Source organism: Rhopalosiphum padi, chromosome 4 (genome assembly GCF_020882245.1).
Source record: "Rhopalosiphum padi isolate XX-2018 chromosome 4, ASM2088224v1, whole genome shotgun sequence".
Classification (NCBI taxonomy): Eukaryota; Metazoa; Arthropoda; class Insecta; order Hemiptera; family Aphididae; genus Rhopalosiphum; species Rhopalosiphum padi.
Genome location: NC_083600.1, coordinates 11,692,260 through 11,715,222, shown reverse-complemented (window position 1 = coordinate 11,715,222; position 22,963 = coordinate 11,692,260). Strand labels below are relative to the sequence as shown.

The window sequence follows — 22,963 nt, the reverse complement described above, 5'->3', positions numbered from 1 at the left end:
TACACGTGTATATAAAACTATAAAATTATAAACGCAGTGATAATATTTATTTTGTAGCGGTCTGCGGCACATATAGGTATGCAACTCGCACATTACTACACAGTCGTAGAGGAAACTGCAGGTATATTATTCATATTAAGCTATATGACGAACAGGGAACAGGTTAAAAGTCGTAAAATATAAATTATACGTCACCCCTACAAGCTGTTATTCAAACCAACTAATGAAGGAAATATGTTTAAAGTATTGGGTTACATTATTAAAACGGTACGTTTAATTAAATTTTGTCTTCGTTCCTTCTATTTTTCAAGAGCCTTTGTCAGCTTTTTATTAGCTTAGGACCTTGTTATTACACACTGAAGTGATGCAATAGTGAGCTACTTTTTATATTCTGGCATCAAATCAAATAATAATACTAAAAATTATAAAAACTGAAATTGTTTTTATATATATATATAAAAATTCACCCAATAGTAAATGATTTCTTTTTCGAATAGAGTGTTGATGAAATGCAATTTCCTCAGAAAAGAAAATGGGAGGATTCCAAAGGAAATTGGTTTCATGGGAGTCGTCAATCTTTAAAATAATAAGCTAATTTCAGCTTCTATTATGCCTCGAAGATTATGTCAAAAACATAACGAAAATACAAGATATTAAATACTGGACACACCCATAACTTCTATTGACATTCTACTAGATTCTATTTTATTATCATCGTTATCATTACTGAGTTTATATTGACAATAATTTCCTTACAAAAGTAAAACTATTTGATAGATATTGACCATTAATAGTACTATTATTTTTAATAAGACTTTATGTTTTGTAACTTTTTAGGTTAAAAAGTACTGTTTGTAATTTAAAATCAGGTCAACTATAAACATTAAATTTACAAGTCTTGTAAGCAAATGCGACATTTATGTACCATGAATTTAATTTTCCTAGTGCTATGCAATGTATATTGTATACATATTTTTATCTTAAACAATAAAACATTTATTCAACGAATCGATAAGTATAAGTATTAAATATCAAATAATATTATATTGTTATAATAAACTTTAGAACATTTGGTACTATTATGGTTTTATCTATTTTTATTTTATTTTATTTTTTGTATAAACAACCATCTTAATATGAGCACAAAGATTTACTGTTGGAAAAAAAATATGATACAATAATATTATAATTTTTTTGAGTATCCCTTTTTCTGTATATTTGTACCTATGTTGCTTTTTCCATTACCTACATTGCATATTATGATATAAAATATGAATGTATAAACTGTATACCATTCAACTAGGCCCGAAATATTTTATGTTAAATAATCGTAAACCAATCATAAAAATATACCAAAACAGATCCAAGTGCAATAAGAGCATAATGATAATGTATATATTTATTGTATTTATTTTCATACTGATTTTATAATTTTAAGCCACTGAAAATTGTGCAACGAATGAATTTATAGACTGTTAACATTGTAAAAAGGTGTGTAACATAAAACAATTTGAATCATATGCTTTATCACGTATATATTATTATAATAAAACTGTTTATTATAACCTTTAAGTTATAACATACGGTTTATTTATGTAAATTACATTTTTTTATTCAAAATTTTTGAAAATTATTACTCTAGGTACTGTTGAAGTAGTTACTGGAACTTGGAAAGGCACATATTATATGAAATTGTTATATCACATTATTTAAATATTTGATAAAGCTATTTTTAAACCTGGTAGGAGTTTAATTTGTATTTAAGTTAATAATTCAAGTACAAAATTATTAAAATACTTAAAATTATTCTAATAAAATTAATAGCTTAACTTTTTCATTTTCAGGAAAATCAAGCCCATAAATAATTTATTACAAAATGTATGATAAAAATGTTAAAAATGTTGTGCAATAACAAATGTAAAGGACAGTTTATTTTTTTAATCTAAATCTAATACGTTGATAAACATCTAAAAAAACCTTGAAATATTAATTTTTTAAATCAATAATAGTGTTTTGTACGTAATGGAATATAATAATGTTATGGTAGAAGGATAATTATTATTATTAATAGGGTACACCCTTGATTGTGTTTATGTAATAACATTTTCAAAACATAAGATATTATTTAAAATAAATTTCAGTTGTAATGTATATTATAGTGAACAATTTACATTTATCGTTACCCAATAGGTACTACAAAAACTAATATACCTACCATAAAATCTAAGCCAGTATAAGTTTTGGCTTTAAATTCCACATATTTTGTACTTCAACAATGAAAATTTCTGTACACTATTTAAATGCCGCTAGTATATTATGAAGCTTGTTCAAACATTTTATAAATTGTCAAAATTTATTATTATTATATTTGTAAACCCTTTTTCTCGGAAACACATAAATAATTATGCTCTCTCGACGAATAACTAAACAAGTCAATCAATTTATTTGGTGTATTAAATTGGTATTTGTTTATGGAAATGTGATATTATGTTAAATTTAACAGGGAAATAGTATGATTTAATAATATTACAACAGCTGTTCTTTTAATACATAGGTACCTGTGTTGGAAAAAAAATATTATTCCTATAACAATCCATTAGTTCCTCGGTATGAATGAAAGGATTTCAGTTAGTTTTTGCTAAAGAAAATCATTAACACGTTTGGAAAGTCAAATCAGTTGTTCATTGTTTTTAATAATAGTAGGATTTGTATCGAATCATTCCGTTTCACCGTGTTTACACGATAATACAAAGCGTCCGGATTTAACGGCAGCCCGATTCTGCCATAGTATTGCGCTTTGCCTTGATGAATGTATTACGTTGGTAGATATATAATATATATATATATAGGTACTTACAATTTTGTTTCTGGTTGGAAGTTTTAAAACATTAAATCAATAAAAACACTCGAAAGAAATATATACCCATTGTTTAATCAATCTCGTAACCATTATAAGTTATGCGCAAAATAAAAATACTGTAAGACAAGTAAATTTCAAAAGAAAATAATCGTAAATTAGTAACCTACAATAATTGTTGTTGTATTTTAAAAAACAAAAATGATTATCATTTTTCAACTAATTTTTAGATTCATTTAACCTAATGCTAATTTTATTACTTTAAGTAAGTTATACAATTACTAAAAACAGATAGTATATTATAAAACAAATTCCATTATGTGCATCGTACATGTAACTCGTATTAATTTCACAAATTTTAGCATAGCACAAATTGAAGATTATTATATCTTAAGAAAATAATATTTGAATTTAAATATATTTTTACACTTTACTTGAATATATTATACTCTTAAACAAGTTCAAACTCAACAATAATGAATTCTTTTAAATAAAATATTATTCAAATTAGTAATTTCTGTAATTTTTTTTTACTAAAAATGTCTTCTTTTTTAGAAAATCGTTTGTAATCAATTTATTCGTGGTAATTTTAGATAAAAGTTTAAGACAATCCCACATACATAAAATAGATATAATATATCAATACATTTTATTTTACTCGTGATTGATTAGATAATAAGTATGATGAAATACAATTACAAAGCTGTAAACTCATATTATAATGGATGTAAAATCTTATTATAAATTATTCATTTTTGACTTCATTAATCTATCGAATAGCATATTAATATCATTAAGTACTTTTATTCTTACAGATAAGCAGAGGATGGATTTTAGGTCCAGAACTATGTGACATGTGGACTTCAAGTGATGTACTATGTTGTACAGCTTCCATACTTCACCTCGTTGCAATAGCTGTTGATAGGTAATGTACACTTCGTTTTCAAATAAACTATAATATACAACATATTAGGTACACAAGTGATAAGTACACGTAGGTACCTAATTATTTAAAACCATCTTTATTAAAATCTATAGTTAATTTAATATATGATTTAATTATTTGAATAAAATATTAGTAGAAGTTTTTTTTTTGATAAAATATTATTTTTTAAGAATCTTAATAATAGTATTATTTCCCATTGCCCTATATAAAAATATCTAAAATATTAAATTTATACTATAAAAATAAAGAATAAAATCAAATTGAGTATCAAAATCGATTTTTTTTTCAACTTAAGAACCATAAGATAAAAACAATAATTAATGTTGTTTGTTTGTTTTGTTTTTTTTTTAAGGTGGGGGAATTGTAATGTTATTAATTTTATTTTCATACCGATTATCTCACGCCTGTAATTAAAAAAAAATTCAATATTTTATGAGGGGCTCAGTGTCGGGTGGTATTATATTTACTTAAATATAATATTTCTTTGTTGTTTAGTATTATGATTTAAACATATAAAATACTAAAAAGTATATACTATTTTATTTATGAGCAAACTGGACGAATAATAGAAAAATGAAATTGATCGTATACTTATCGAAGAGCACTAAAAAATAATTATATATACTATATTTTTTTTTTTAATTTAACAGTTTACTATATTTACTAGTTCTTTGTTTTTTACATTTTTAAAAACTATTTATGAAGATTAAAAAAGCAGACGATTTCTAGTTGCGCCGTTATGTAGGGCGTGGTCATACAATAAACCGTATGGAAAATAAAATCAAACCGTTTCAATTAACAAAATTTTTTTTTCGGAAAGAGCTATCACACCTCGTATAATGTTGAATTTTAATAATTTTATTTTTATTTGAAAGAAAAAAATGTATTTAGGTTGTATTGAATTAATTTTAAATAATAAAACAAAATATATTTAAAAATACTAATAAAAATTGTGATAGTAAATATAGAGTCTTATACCTAACAACTTTTGAAAATAGAATTTTCAAATTCAATTTAACTTGCATAATATAACATTTAATTAAAATAATATGATAAAAACTGAGTATTTTATGAGATTTGAAATTTTTTCCGGTGAAGAAAATTTTTATACTAAAAGCCTTAAGTATAATAATATTATAATGTATAAAAAAAACATAAACTATCTTTTACTGTTATGTTATAGGTTTTGAGAGTACCTCATATAGTTGATATATTTTTAATTTATAAATAATTTATATGAAACAATCTCTACAATTATTGTAACTATTATATTATATAAATTCATATCATTTAAAATAAATTATGTTATTTTTTTCAAAATTTTCATTCATTTTTAATTTATGATAGTTAAACCACAACTCTAACTTATAGCATTTGATACATTTTATCAGTATTACAATGATAATGAAATGTGAGTACCCTCCCTGGTTACTCGAGACACTTACTCAGGACAAACGTAACAGTATTATATACGTAGCACACAATACTGGTTACAGTGCCAGTTGATGCATTTAAGTTAATATACTGTTGTGTTCTTTTACTGATATACTTTTTTTGTGGCATTTGAGTGTTAAGTTAATAAATAAACACATATAGTTGAAAAATACTATAGATTTGGGCTAGTCTAGCTGGTTCTGAAATAAATTATTTAAATATCATTACCTAATTAGCAAAAAAAAAAACAAATAAACAAAATTTTAAGTTGAATAATCTAAAAGACCACTTTTTTAAGTTTGTACCAATTTGGAATTAAAATACGATATGATTTTTAAATGTCTAATATACTAAAATATTTACAAGAAATTTAAATTTGGTATTGTAGGTGGGTATAAGTCACAAAAAAAATTATTATTTTACCACTATATTACGTACCTATGTAATTTTATTTTCCATAGTTAAAAAAAAAAGTATTTAAAAATGCGTATTTTTAAATTTAGATACTTTGAGAAAGTATAGAAAATACTTCAATCAGTTGTAAAATTAGTTTAAATAACGAAAGTTTTCCAGACGGTTTTGTATGAAAATAAAAATAATATGTTTTAAATAAAATAATAAAATGTTACGGTTGACCTCTTACCACCAAATTATAATGTATTTTTTATTATTCAAAAAACAATTTTCAGAAAAAATATTATCTAAAAATAATTACTTAATATTTTGTCAAAGTTTTTTGTTGTTTTCTTGAAAAATATTGAGAAATTTTCAGTTGAAATAGAATCATTGAAGTTGTATTTTCAGTTTGTAGAAGTTTATCACATGCAATTTTTACCCTGGAAAAAACCATTAAAAAACTCATAAATAAAGCAATAGCTTTATTAATTGCTCAGCTCAAAATCTACGAGAAAAGTTGATTTAGATTTTGGTATTTTATAAAAAAGTAGGTATTATAAAGACGAAATGATAATTAGTTTATAAATAATATATAATAATCTTTATTTAAAATATCTGATTGATAATAATTGCAGTAGATTATTTTATTGAAGTATACTAATTGCTTTTTAATACCTACATATTATATGAATTATATGAATATAACAATAAATTATAATAAATAAATAATGATTGAAATAATATTTTAACTTCTTCTTTTAATATATTTTAATTACAACCGATAAAATAATAGTTTGTGGTATAATATTTATATGTTGTATATATTATACTAATTATTTAATCCAAAATTTCACATAAAAATGTCATTATTAGTCATTCACAATGACAATAATTCACTTTTTTATATAACTCCAGTAAATATCTGTTTATTTTATACAATTAATTATTTTATAAGTTAATTTAATTTAAATTATTAAACATAAGTATTGTATACATTATTTTTCTTTATTCTTGGTGCAGCTTCAACAAGTTAGATTGTTAGCTTACAAAAATATTAATGCTACATAATATAAATAAACACGTAGGTTTTTCTAGTTATACGTATCAATGTGTTTTAGAAATAAGGATAATTTATTGGTGTTATCTTCAATTGGTCTCATATAGCTTATCTGGAATTCTTAAGCTTCTTATTTCTACTTTCCGTGTGGATCGGATAGTGAACAAGGAAGTGCTAGACTGTAAGGGCCGATTAAGGGGTTTACTACAGTCTATAAATTATATTTATATTAATAACTGATTAATTATAATTCCCTAGCTAATATGAGAAAATTTTAAAAGAATACGATTTATAAATGACTACACAATACATTTCTAAACATTAACATTTTGTCATGAATCAAATGTTTTATACCCATCTGTATAGATGATTTATCATTCAACACACGCATAATATCTTACTTATGTTATTTTACTTAAAATCAAGAAGTTCCTTAAAAGAAGCTTTTGAAAGTTTATAGAAACATCACATTGTCTTAAAATTCACAACAGAAGAATTTACTACAAACATTTTCTGTACATAGAAAGTCATAAATCAGATATGTCCATTCAACTAGATAAAGATTTAATTTAAATAAAATATTACTATTTTATCCAAAATTCTAAAATATTTGTACAATATAAATGATTTTGATATTAACACGACAAATAATTAAATTAATTTTTTTAAGACAAATGAAATATTTCTACAACTGAGAATTAAAATATAATAATAATATATTATTATCTAAGTCAATAGCAAATATAATTTTTAATTAGTTTATTATTACTGTTCGAATATTAAATCTTATATTATTACATAAATTATAATAAATATAGGAGGTAATTTTTTCATATTATGAAACACTGAAAAAAAATCTACAGCTATTTTAAACTTTAAACTATTAAAATGCGGTTGGTCAATGAGTGAACCATTTATCATAACTTATTATAATATAATAAGTCATTGTTACTACTTTTATTATTTTTATTCTATCTTATCTATAACGTATTATTATTGAATTATTATCATGTTTAAACTTATATAATGTTATCTAAATCTTTTAAATTGTTCTTTGTTTAAATTGTTGTATAGGGTTTCACCCGTTAATATATATATTATAAATAAATAAATAAAATATAATTCAAGAAAATTATTTAACTAACAGTATATTATTTCATATTTGCAATCATTTAGTATTTAAAAGATATAAGTATCATCTACAATTCACATGAGAACAACGAATAACTGCATTTCTCCACTCTCTTCTTTGATTAATAAAAATACTAAGATATAGGTTTAATACTTGAAAGTTGGCACTACATTTTTAAACCAAAAATAAATTACACGGTTTACTTTAAAAAAAATTGTTTATGATAAATAATTATAATTTTTGTGAAAACTTTAGTTTAATAAATACATTAAATTATACTAAAACTATTCTATTCATAAAACTCGAAATGATGAAAATAATGATATTATGTACCTATGGATAGTTTTTATTTTACATATACTGTAGTGGAGCCCATTATTTTCTCGAATAATAAATAAAATAGGAAATAAAAATATATATTTTCTTCTTCACGTTTATAAATTATAAATATTTTATGATTGAGACAACAAAATTCTAGCCTAACCTTTCTATTTCACCCATCTTGAGTATAAATAAAAAATAAAATATTATAATCATAAATCAACGATCCACCATAATATTGCTGTACACTGTAAAATGTACATAAATAATAAAGGTGTTCAAGAAAACATTTCTCCTGTCTTATTATAAAATTATACATTTACATTTAATGTTTATAAATCAGATAAGTAGGTACTGTATAAACTAATATAAATCATACTAACTATAAATTCGGAGTTCGCTTATGAGTATTTTTTCATTTGTATATAAATAATTAAATAATTATTTTGTTTTTGTATAAAAACTTTATTTCCATCAATATATACGAGTATAATACCGATTTGAAATAAAATATTTTGAAACGCCTAGATCAACTATAAATGTGTGAACTAATAATACATATAATAAATTATTGCTGATATTAAATTAAATTCACTATAATTAGTGGTTATAGACATTTAAGACAATAAATCCAACTGACCATTGCATTAAAAACTAATTTAACTAACTAAAATGTTCTCAAATTTTAATACAAAAACAGATAAGGTATATAAACAAAAATAGTAGGTATTAAATTAAAACAATAATATGTTTTAATCTTAAGTTATGCTTGTTACAAATGTTTAATACAGAAAACTATGTATTATATTTTAAATATTTATCATTGAAAAGTTTTTTTTAAATTATATACAAAAGTTGAATAAATTATTATAGTTTTACCAGGAATATTTTTCTCTGTAAAAATTTTAAATTATCATTGTTAATTGTAATGCAATGAATATTGCATTTTATAAACATTTCTAAACCATCTCAGTGTAATAAAATGCCAGGTTATTGATTTTATGTAAATTTGTATTAAGTTTAAGAATAATTCCTTCACATTTTTATCCAGGGTTGGATCTGGCAGAAATCTTTGTTTTAATCACTTGAGGTTTACTCCCTTCTTTAGGGTTTCGTTAATATAAAGTAATTAATTAAAATCTAATAATGAAGTAATATTAAGGGTTATTTATTTATTGTTGTAATTTTTTTATCAATTAATTGCATTTATTTTTCAAAATGTATGTATGTAGTATTAATATTCTTTATATCTTCAGTAAAAAAATCAATTCTATCATCAAAACATTAATTTATATGTATTATACTGTTAAATATACAACAATTATATAAACATTTCTATTTGATATAATTAATTGTAACACAATAAATATTTATTCTTGTCAATCTATTTTCATTACATAATAATACTTACATTCTTATGACCTAAATATTTTAATAATATATAACATAAAATACAATTTGAAGTAAAAACAAAAAAAAAATACTATCAGTGTTCAATAGTTATAGAATTTTTCTAAAACTTACACAAGAGATGTTTTAAAAATTATGGAATAAATAACTTAAAAACTGTACTGATCAAAAAAATATTGGAAAAAAACACTATTCCTATACACTTCGCGCGAAGTTTAAAATACTAATAATGAAATAACGTAAAATCGATGACATCTGATGATAAAACACAATAGGGAAAAACCATGTCAAAATGATTTAGGTCCGCTGAAAGAAAAAAAAATATGAGGAAAGTCCATGTTGATTACAAAGGCGATTAGGACAGAAGCGTAAGTGGCTAGATAGTCGACGAGGAGGGATGTAGTAGAAAGAATATGTTTGCAGGATTTTCATTGTTCACTGAATATATTTCTCTGTTGAATAATTTTAGTCTCACTGGTAATTATTGGACATCGTTTGAAAAGAGGATTAAACGTGTAGGGAAAAGCTATATAAATAAAAAACATGTATGAAAGGGTCATCTAAAAATACATACCTACCCTTAATTTCCACCCCAGGCCTCACTTACTCAGTGAAAATCTCAATATTAAATTGTAATACTTTGCATCATTTGTAATTATGTAGGTACATTTACTTAAATTGTCCTTGGACCCATTTCTACTTCCATGACGCTTTAATTACATTTAATATTATACTGTTACCAAAACAAAAAAAAATAAAAATAGGATTTGATATATTTAAAGAAGGTTGCTATTTCATGTATAAAAACCTATTAAACAATTTAACACCCTTTTTTATACTCTCACGAGAATGAGAAAAAATTTAAATATTTACTGTTTGACATCTTCGTAAGCCCTAATGTAATTTAGTTGCTTCAATATATCTAATATCATGCTTCATTATTATACGTTTAAATTTAAAAATCATACTACCTAGTCAAATTTAAAATATCTATAAATTAAAAAATTCAATTGTTGCATTCTAAAAATGCATGTATTTTTTTATACCTTTCGCTAAATATTTTTATTTTCTCTAAATGGATATTATTTATATTTATTTTTATTAAATAAAAATATTCCTCTTTCTTCTTTTGTTATCAATCCTCAAATTTATGTACAGAATTTTTTGTATTAATTTCTGTCCTCTGTACATATGATGTGTTTTTAATAAATTTTACTTTTAAAAACATTTTGGACAACCCAAACAACTCAATTAATTCGATTTTTAGATGATACTATGTTTTTAATATAGTATTGTAGTAATAAATGATTAATATAGTATAAATATATATATATGTGTGTAGACTATAGAAAGTGAGAGAATTATTATTGATTATTTATTAAATAAATATTTATGTATTTTTTTTATTGAATTCTATATAATTGAATATTTGTATATGAATATTTAATAATTAATTAAACAATACAAAGTGTATGCAAATAATAATACATCAATTATGAAAACTAATGGTATTTGTTTTTCAGATATTGGGCTGTTACTAATGTTGATTATATACACACGAGAAACGGTCGAAGAATAGTGGGCATGATTATTGTGGTATGGTTTGTAGCACTTGTCGTGTCATTGGCTCCACAGTTTGGCTGGAAAGACCCAGATTATCTGGATCGTATCAATATTCAACAGAGATGTATGGTCAGTCAAGACATTGGCTATCAGATATTTGCTACATGTTCAACGTTTTACTTGCCTCTACTGGTCATCCTGTTTCTATATTGGAAGATATTTAAGATAGCCAGGAGAAGGATTCGCAGAAGAAGGGCTCAAAGGAACGCTATGATAGAACATTCGAGGTTAGATCGATTATTATATGATTTAATTAATTAAATGTATTTTGAGAAAATAATAATACACATTATATACATTATACATTTGCAAATTATAAATTAATTATATTATATATTATATTATCATAACATATTTTAGATATTTCCATTTCAACATAAAAATAAATAAATCTTTTTAAGTCTAGATTATAAAATTGATTGAGATAAAAAAACATGTATAAAAAGATAAAACATTCAAATTCAAAGTAAAATTTTAATACATTTATCAAATGAAATATTTGTACTGATATAAAATTAATTGTATGAAACACACGCTTACTGTTAAAAATAATATATCGTTTTGAATTATTTTCAATTGCTTTTTAATCCAACGGCATAGGACCTATCCACATGTTTTCGGTGTTCTTTGAATTATAAAACTTATAATGCAGACGTGATGGAGTATTGTTTAAATAGTGTGAATTAAAGTAATCTTTTGAGCTAGAATATAATACATATAGAATTTTTATCAACAAATTACTCTACTAAAATTAATATTATTAATATTGAACCTTAAAGCCACATAGGCGTAATCTATATAAGACAATATGGGCAGTTATTGCTCATTGAATTTTATATTAATGAAAATGTATCTTTTTACTCCCTTTCCTCACTTGTTTTAAGTTACATTACAAATAATAAAACTTAAAAAATATATACATATATTAATATATACGTATATTATCCTTGAACTTGAATATTATTCATCTGTGTACATTTTTATTATTATTAATTAAAATTTAAAATATTTATAATGTATAGGTACACTTAAAATTATACACATAATTATAATTTATATATACTACTACTTAAATATATTTTTAATTATTTTACAAGTCAACAAAATTTCAAGTCTCTAGTTACGTGGTTCTTAGATTTTAAGTGCAGTTCCTAGATAAATATTATTATGTTTTATATTTTATTAACATTAGAAAATCCATAATTTTAATATTATAATGTCAAATACAATATTATAATCACTAGTAATCAATCATTACGTACATTAAAATACGTAATAATATATTTAATTGAAATTGAAATTATCTTAAAGATAATAATAAATTATTTAAATGATTAAGGAAAGATAAATTGAGTGAGGATTTTAATGTGACTTTTCAAAATTGTAGACACATTCTATAATGCCTATCCTATGAATTATGCAGTATACTCGTACATACAATGCATACCTATTACGTTTCAGGAAAAGTGGATTATTAAGAAATATGTACTTGGTCCGTTACTTGACATGTACTCTACGAATTTAAATGAACGAAGTAGGATTTGTTTACATTACGCACGATTCAATTTAAATAATTGAAAAATATAATTTATCATACTTTTCAAAAAAAAATCTATAACTATCAAAAACTGCTAATATTTATGTTTAAAAATGAAGAAATTATACAAAAATTGATCCTTGTAAATTGTTATAACTTAAAATATGCATATCATTACTATGATTCGATTATATATTTTTAGATCGTTCAAAAAAGGTAGGATATACAGTAGAAAAAGAACATAAATTCTACGAATCGTTAGGATGTATTATGATTGTCAGTAGTTTTATCTCGACGAGCGGAAATCAAATAAGTACCAAGAAAATGATTTCGTATGACAAAAATCGTATATTTTATTTACTCTCACGTTCGGTTTGCATTGAATAATCTTGTCGAAGTAGCATTTAATAATCATTTATATCAAATGATTATCCTCCGGTGGGTTTAGCGAATCGATTGTAAATATTTTAAGTGAGTACTATTGCGCATTATAACGCTACTCGACCTTTGTATTCATCGTGGGTTGTGGTATCGGGGACACTTGGACGGCCCAGGATTACGCCACGCATTATAGCCATTGAAACAGGATTGGTAATAACGATGGGACGTCACGCGCGCGATCGCCAGCACAGTCTTGAGATTATTAAGCACTTTAGCCGAGTTATATAATATTATCCTAGCGCCGATTTCCATTATCCTATAGTTTGAATAGCATTTCTCAGTAAACACTTTTGATTTCACCGATTTTCTTGTGTGTGTTATAGGTCGAAGAAGCCAGCGGACGACGCGGCCGCCTCGGCCGAGCCCAAAAAATGCGGTTTCTTCCGGAAGGCCGTTTTCCTGCGGATCAAGAAAAAGAAGGAAGTGGAAGAGACGGCCGTGTGCTCGAGCATAGGTTTGATCGACGGTCATTCGAGCTGTTCAATGCCCGAGTCGTCGCAAGACGGCGGTGGAGGCGGTGGCGGCGGTGGCGGTCAATCGAAAGCAGGCAACGGCAGCGGAAGTGGTGGCGGAAGTGGTGGCGGAAGTGGTGGCGGAAGTGTGGGTGGAAGCGGCGGCGAAGACAAGACCACCGCGTTCACGATCACCACGAACCACGACCACGGAGCTACGTCAACACACCAGCACCATCACCATCACCACCACCAACACCACCAACACCAACACCAGAATCAGCTCCAGCCCCCGGTGATCGAGGACGACGGGCCCACCATGACGGACCCGTCGGCCGGCCGGCACACGGTCATCGAGATGAACGTGAATCGGGCGTGCGTCGCGGCGCCCCCTCGGCCGAAGACGAAGCGCGAAAAGAAAGAGTCGCTGGAGGCGAAACGCGAACGGAAAGCTGCCAAGACGTTGGCCATCATCACTGGGGCGTTTGTCGTGTGCTGGCTACCGTTCTTCATCATGGCTCTGGTCATGCCCCTATGTCAGGGTTGCGTGATCAACGAGTATGTTTCCAGCTTCTTCCTGTGGTTGGGTTACTTCAATTCCACCCTAAACCCGATCATCTACACCGTTTTCAGTCCCGAGTTCCGGTTGGCATTTACCAAAATGATTTGCGGCACTACGTATAGGAGATAATGAAATGCGCACATTATTATACATAATATCCATTATTATTATTATTATTATTATTATTATTATTATTATTATTACATAAACAATACGTATATTAAATATCCGACGCCTTATTATTATATTGTTGTAATTCGTGAGTATTGCGCATTTTTTGTGTGTTATACATGTGTAGGTTATAAGTTCTGTGTGTTTTTGTGTGTATGTGTGTGTGTGGGTGATGTGTGTGTGTGTGTGTGTATGTGCGCTTGAATGCTTGGCGTTATAGGCGATAAACGGTCATCGGTCTTTGCGAGGCCCACAATGTCCACAGATGGCGACCGAGATTTACGCGAATCACTGTGACCAGGACTGAGCATAATACTGCTGTGGGGTGTCGTAAAATTCGTAGAACGATATTTCAGTCGATAATACACACACATTACACACGCTCACCCACCCTCACTAGCTTCGCTCGAGTGTTATGTCCCCGTTTTAATCCCTTCAAGACCATTATCGTCATTATTATTATTATTTTACGGGAAGAAACGACATGATATTATTATTTACACCATTGTTTCGCGACGTTATAGCATAGCCATTGTCACGGCATGTAACATATACATTTGATAATGTCGGCAGAAAACCATCGTCCCGTTTAAAGACCACAATGACATTATGTATTAAAAAACATAGGCTTTATGTATTTTATTTTCGCTTGAATCTGTTAAAACAATTTCCGTAAAAATATTTTATAATTTTAACTTGAATGCTCTTTAAACGGGTTTCAAAAAATGAATGCTGATGATGCCACGTTGCTTAAACTTTCACTTAACACTTAATGTATGTGTGACCGATGAATTGGCCCGTTCAGTTTTAGTGAATCAATAAATTAAATAACTCTGTAACCCGACATTAGAATCGTTTTATGATATATAACAATATAGATAAGTCATTTTAATAATTCACGAGTGTTGAAACGGAAAAATTACATTTTTTTTTTATGATTTTCATTTTTATGTATAGAGCTTTTGCTATGCTGTTGCTGCTACTGCTGGAAATTTAAGTCGGCCGGTTCGACTATTATTCCGTTATTAAATTGTTTAAATTATAGTTATATAGGCTTTAAATACTCGCCAAGTGCGTTTTACTGTTAAACTATTATATATATGTATATCCATACTTAATGGAAAATCGTATGATCGGTATGTGTAAATATAATTAAATTTGCTACTAAAGCTTGTCATTTTTTTCATAAAAAAAAATAAATTGTACAATGTTAAAGAAAAATTTACAAATGTGGGGTTAGTCAAAACGGATGAAGTTAAAAATAATGTTCAACAGTAAGATAAGTTGTTATTTGCTCAGGATAAACTTAAAAATTACTTATTCACTGTATAAATTATAGTTTTACTTATGAGTTACTTCCGGTAATGCCGATGTAATAATATTTTTTAATTTTATTTCCGATTGTAAAATATAATTAAATTATATTGTATTATGTGTAAAGAAATAAATCATCGACTTAAACCGTTTTGACCACCTACGCTGTAATATAAATTATAAACTCAATTGTATTAACATTTAATTACCTATACTAAACATTTTTCCAATATTGTGTTGATTATATCGGATACCCTCTAGTGGTAAATTGTTAAACTGCTCTAAACTGTTTTGGTTTCTAGTCAGAAATTATCATTTTTAAATTGCTACTTCAGTTTGGAGCAATTAATTGTGTTATAAATTTATATAATACATATTATTATCATTGTTATTATTAAGTTCAATATTCAAATAAAGTAGGTACATACACCTGCATATTATACCGAAAACCCTATTTATTGTTCTAACATAATATAATACCATGTTATCATTATTATTTTAATTATTGGTCCTGTTGTATTTCAATTTATTACTATTAAAATTACAATTTTAATTAACTAAAATAACATTAAATCAAACTATCATATTTTGTTTAAATGTTATACAAATTATTTAAAAAAATAAAAAATTGAAATGTATGTTATACATTAAAATATAAAATAATAAACGAATTGATTACTAGAGGCTAGTAATATGTGTAAATTACAAATACAATATTATCCTAATATTACATTTCAACATGTTATATTATGTCTACTAAACACTTGTTTACAATTGTTGGACTGTATAACAAATTATGTATTATTGAAAGTTAATGAATATTATTTGTTAAATTTATAATAGAACGCCTTGGTTTTTTTAACGATTCAGCTAATTTATGTTACCTCCTAGTATTTTGAGTTTAATCTCACAATAATTATATTATTTTTTTTCGAGAGGTAACACATATCGATGTTATTCAATTTTCAGACAACAGAAAATATTATGGTAAGTACCTGTCTAGATAACTATAAAAGTATACTCGTAAAAAAGTGAGAACAAAACATTATCATTCAAATAGTGCATTGGTGTACTGACTTTTAGGTTCTGAACGAAGCGATGAATGTATTGGTTTTACAATCAATAGCATAAGTGGGTTTTTTTGTGTGTTTGTTATTACGTTTTGAAGCGAGAAAAATAATTTAATATTCAATTTCATTCGTGGTTTTTGGTTGGCGTAAGCAAATTAGATATATAGTTATGTTAAGTATATTATGCAAGTACCTCTATGTTGGTTTTCCCGATCTAGGGCTTGTGATGAGGCTGATCAGTAGTTTTAGTTGAACATATTATACAATGTAACGTTCTGTCGGGACGGATAATAGTTTATGAAACAGAATAAACAGTAGTGTATTTTGTGTTCTATGTAGTTAAAGTTTTTTTTAGTAAGATATTTTACAGTTGGTACTTTTAGGAATCAAAAATAAAAATTCTTACCATATTTTAAAACAGGAAAAACTAAATTAAAAATAATACTGAATTTTTTACTTTACACTAAATCACATTTTTATAAGCATTTAAAGCTATTAACATTTTAATGAAATTGGATATTCAAACCTATATAGTAGGTTTATTAGTATTTACCTTTACATCACGATTACTCCTCAAATGATATTTACTATTTTGATGTACCTACTTAATTAAAAAATATTAATCATTGAATCTTGAAACATTACTTTAAACTAATACGTCTTATATAATAACTTTCAATAAAAAGAAATTATTTTTTAATTATTTATTCCAATTTAAAACTAATAATTATGGACATTTAAATTATAGACCTTAATTTTATTTTTCCATGAAATATTTTTATTTTTTAATATTTATTTTATTTCATAAAAAAAAACATTTTACCTGATAAACAAATTCATACAAGGTCCATCAATATTAAAATATTTGGTTTATTTTTCGTTATAAATATATGATGTTATTATTGTAAGTATTCTTATTTCTACATTTCTTTTCTTAAATTACAATAGCAAACAATAATAATTGTTCTCAGTCAACACTATTATGCTGAATATTTTGGTAGCATAACATATAAGATATGCTTTACTGAAACTCTCAGATAATAGTTAAAATATGAAAAAATGTTTCAATTGATGTTTCCATAATAATAGCGTGTTTTTGTTCAACAGCTCGCGGAATACATTATACAGTTTTCCTGATATTTACTTAAAATAATATCTAAACAAAAAAAAATGCTGTACAAATTATTTATACAACCTTCAAGACGACGAACAACACCGTCATAATAATATAATATTATATAGGTACTATTCATATGTTAATTTTGTTAACACGTGGTTTATACCTACTATTATTTATTTATTTATATTCGTTTACTGTTGAGACTAAACATATATTTTAAACATTAAATTTTAAATAAATACTAAAGAAACCCAAAACTGATTTATTTCATAGTCATAAATCAAAAAAACATCTTCAAAATACAAAAACGTTTAAAAATTAAGAAAATTGATTTATAATTAGTAGTAGTAATAATACAATCGTAGTAGTAGTAACAGTAAAATATTATACTATTATAGTACCTATATGGTAAAACATTGAATTCTTAATAGGTAGTAAATATTACTAAAATATCTTTACTTATCACTTAAATCGATTGATCTTCTTTTTAGCACAAAAAAATAGTATCCTGTTCGCATTCAATACTAAAACTTATTTTTAAGTTACAAGCAACTTGGTTTGAAATAATATATGGAGAGCAATATTTTTTTATGTTGCAAGTGTACGCTAAACAAAAAAAAAACAAATTGATGTTAAACGTCCTCTTTATATAAAGCACTATAATTTAAATCCCAATCCATAAAAATGTATATAAAATATAAATAATAAAATGTATATTTATTTTACTGGCAGTGAAAAAAAAAATAATAAAATGTTTACATAATATTAATGAATTATTTATTGGTTTAAAAATGCTCGTACATTTACCAGTCGGTAATTTATGATTGACCTTTTTTTTAATTACCACACAAAAGGCCTATATTTTTACATAATAATATTTATAGGGACATTTAGTGAGCTATTTGCTATCGAAAGACTGTATATCAACGTAGAATATTGTAAGTAAATGCTACTTTTATTTACCTAGCCTTATGCTCTTTTCGAAACAGTTTCAAATAGTTCTATCGCTTTAAACAAATATTATACCCATCAGGCCATTTGTTGTTCACTACTGCCACAAACGATATACCTTTATCGGGTAATAAATTAATAAGTTAATAATATACTGCTGTCACTCGGTGTGGGTTTTTTCGTAATAACATTATATTATATTAATATCAATATAAATTATTGATTTGAAAAAAATGAATTTTTATATAATTCAAAATATTTACTAAATTTACAATAAAATAACAAAATTATTAAATATTTTTTTTCTAAAAATAAAAAAATGTAATTAAAAATTTCTCCTAGGTTTTTACCAATAACATTCTGAATGAAGAAAGAAATATAGGAATTAAAATATGTAATCTGATCAGGTATCTGGTCTACATGCAACTATAATAATATTCAACTGAAGCAAACATGACAAGTCTAATCCTAATGAGACTGAATCGGGGTAGCAACAGCATTTAACTGAACAAAACTGGTTTAAAAACAAAATTATCATCTCAACCTGTTCTTATAAATGGCATATCGGAAAATACAATTTTATTGGTACCAAAATTATTTATACTTACAGACCACAATAGCAAGTACATAATTCCACACCGTTTCCACATATCTATAAATTTTTTTAACCATTTATTGTAGTTTAATTTGTTTTTATTATGTCGTATTAAAATAAACGAATTTTCAAACATATCTCAACAACAAAATTTAGGTTTTTTTTATTCCCAATAGTTGTTCAATCCGTTCAATATAATGTTAAATAGGTTAGCCTTTTCTTCAGATAAATAAAAATTTAAGAACACCGACATTTAAGTTGTTTACTCCATCTTACTTCCCAACGTAGATCACCCACACGAATGATTTAAATGTATTTATAGAAATAATAATAAAAACCCACTTTGTTATATAATCAGTGGTTTTGTCGTACGATAATCGCGATTTCGTTTGGTACACATAATTTATTTTGTAAAAATTAAAATCAAATTTAATTACAAAACTTTTACCGTGGTAGCTAAATGTATTTTCTTTATTTGTCTTACGCACTTTTCGTTAGAACTTAGCACTTGAAAAACCGACAACTGGTGAATACCACTAAATCGACGACTTACAATACATCAACCCATTTTAAATTATATAAATATATTACACTGTCCACCGTCTGTCTACATTATAAAACATTATTGTAATGTTAACTATTAAAAAAAAAATTGATATCAACGACCTTTTTCTTTCTTTTTTTAAGTTTGATCTTTATAAATAATATGGAAATAATTTTTATAAAACACATTCTACACATGCGAATTTAATAAGGCTAAATGATATCCTTCTTCATTAAAACATGAGTACATTATATTATCGGCTTATAACAATATTATATGTTGAAATGTTTAATAGTTCAATTTATTAAAAGGTTTAGTTTTTTGGTAAAAATTAGGTTTTATTAATGATCATTAAAAATTATATTTCGTAGTTACACAATGTTATTTTTCTTTTGATTTTATCTTACCGCCAAACAAGACTATTATTATGTTTTTGTACCAACAAAATTTACAAACAAAAAATAGTTCTAGGCATATTATTTTTATGAAAACACATTATGACTTGATCAACATGTAATGTATAATGTAATTACTCAACTTTAAATAGCTAAAGAGCTTAGAATTTCATGTTTTGTGTGAATAATATTATAGTTAATTTTATCACTTTTACAAATAAATTAATTCTGTCATCATAATAATATTATATTGTGTTAATAGATATTATGTTTACAATATTACGACTGTGCCTACCTATTATTATAACACTATGGTATTTTAAAGTAAATAATAATTTTTACAAGATTCAGTAATTATAATTTTATTTTAATAGCTTGTATTTTAAAATATACTATTATATATGTAATATAAAAGCAAATGAAAAATTCGATCACCACTGTAAAAATTTGAATACGTTTAAAAATATATTTTATGGGTAAGATTATCGTCCATCCATCAAAATGATGTGTCACGATACATAACAAATGATGTAGCAAATAAAGATGCATGTCAAGCGTAAAAAAGAAGCATAAATAAATAGAAATATAACACATGCGTCTATATGAAAATATAAACAATAATATTATATGTATATCTATTATATTGTATATTGTATATTATGATAATTTGTGCCACAACAATGTTATTTGTGTTTAATTTTAATATTTTTACTTTAAAATTTAAAGCATAGTACCTACACTTTTTCTCCGTCTCTCTAGTTTGACTACATAACAATAGCGTAATTACACGGTCCGTGTCCCATACCAATTGTGCTGTGGATGTAAAACATTTTATAAAAATTCTTAATAATTACCTATCAATAAACTGAATAAATCATCATTTAACAATATTCACAAATAATATAAATATTATAATTTATTGATATAGTTTAGTATATTTTATTCAATTATGTCAGCAAATTATACTGTAACAATGTATATAACTAAACTATATATATTGGCTACATCATATACCTATATATGTCATATTTATTAGTATAATTATATAGGTACATTTTAGGCTCGACCCCGACCATAAATGATTTTTCTAATTTAATAAATGAACTTCTACGCCCCATAGATCATAAACAAAATATATAGGTATCTACTTTAATTTAAATTTTAATGGAATAGTAAGAATGTTGTATTATAGTACCTAAAGTGTAATATGTGTATAATGTGGCGTGCAAAAAATGCAAAATGACATTTGACGTGAAGTCAGTAATTATTTAAATGATTACAAAGTAATCCCATTGTATTTTACTGTAACTATCACTTCTTTTTTTTTAAATACCATTACTTTTACGCTGTCGATTTGTACACTATACTGAATAGTTTTAATTAAAAACAATAAAAACCAATGTATACATCCCATCACGTTCAATATAAATACCTTACTTTTTAAAATCATTTTACCTTATGAAAATCAGTTTAAGATTCTGAGCGGAAGAAACCTGGTACTTTGATGATTAAAAAGGTCAAAGGTAGGAAATTTCCATTACTTTTCTTAATAATTAGAAATAACTAACAAATTACAACGGTAAAACAGAAACTATTTTTACGCATCACCGATTTTCAATAAAATGTGCTGTTATTTAGAATAAAATAACCATAACCCTGCACAAAATATTTCATCAAATTTTTATAGACATAGTATAATTTTTTTAATTATTGATCTTTTTGAATTACGAATATTCTTAGTACCTACTTAGAATTTTTAAATTGCATACTATTTTTAGTTCTTTTTTATTATTTATGTCGTAAAACGAATAAAATGTTTGATTTTCGGCTATAACCCCCTTAAATATAATGCAAAGTTCTTCAACAGGTTTTTTTTTACAATGACAATATATCAAGATTACAGTAACAATTTTATTTTATAAATATGTGTAGTTCGCTGAATTTGATCATTGATATTACTTAAAATTTTTCCTTCGTCGATTTTAGTTGTATTAGAATCTAAAAAATATAAATATAAATTTTTCCGTACAAACCTACTCGCACGATAACCGTAAGGTAAACAATATTCTCATTCCCGAATTTATTTATTTTTTTGTTATTGTTGTTATGATAGCCACTCGCGCCTCTTGATTAGTGTATTTGTAATACTTATTAATCATTAGGCGCAGTGAATATTTTGAGAAGGAAAACAGTTTTTTTTTTTTTTGTTTTGAAATAAATACCTATATGGCTATATGTACAACTTAGCTACTGATGAAACTTTTTAAAGTAGTTTTTAGATTCTGAAAGGAATGAGGAAAATATACATAAAAAAAATAGGTCACGAACAAATGTTTTGTTGATTATTCATTGTTAACAAAACACTGGGAACTCCAACAAAATATTCATATATGAATATACCTAGTATATAGCTTCTCATTTACTTAATCTATTCGCTAGTTATCATTTATACAGACATATAGTGATACATTTCCCCTTGCGTTGCGTATAATTTAAGAAATGCATAATAAAATGTGAGCGTTCTAGGGTCGTCCTGGTGTCCCGAAATGTTGTATCAGTGTATTTCGATATGCTCAAAAAATATACTTCATTATTATATAGTCAGTCGTATTGCATAATTTATTAATTTATATTA

General features: G+C 25.4%; 1 protein-coding gene across 2 annotated transcripts in view; it reads left to right on the top strand.

The window, feature by feature from the left end:
* The window catches only part of LOC132929322 (5-hydroxytryptamine receptor), a 186,244-nt gene extending 170,142 nt beyond the window's left edge, over positions 1-16,102 (top strand). For both annotated transcript variants that reach the window (XM_060994598.1, XM_060994600.1), the window contains 3 exons: positions 3,673-3,782; positions 11,077-11,403; positions 13,478-16,102. In XM_060994598.1, the coding sequence (XP_060850581.1) occupies positions 3,673-3,782; positions 11,077-11,403; positions 13,478-14,297 (1,257 nt within the window). In that variant the 3' untranslated portion in view covers positions 14,298-16,102. The remainder of the gene's footprint in view (positions 1-3,672; positions 3,783-11,076; positions 11,404-13,477) is intronic.
* Positions 16,103-22,963: the final 6,861 nt, after the last annotated feature.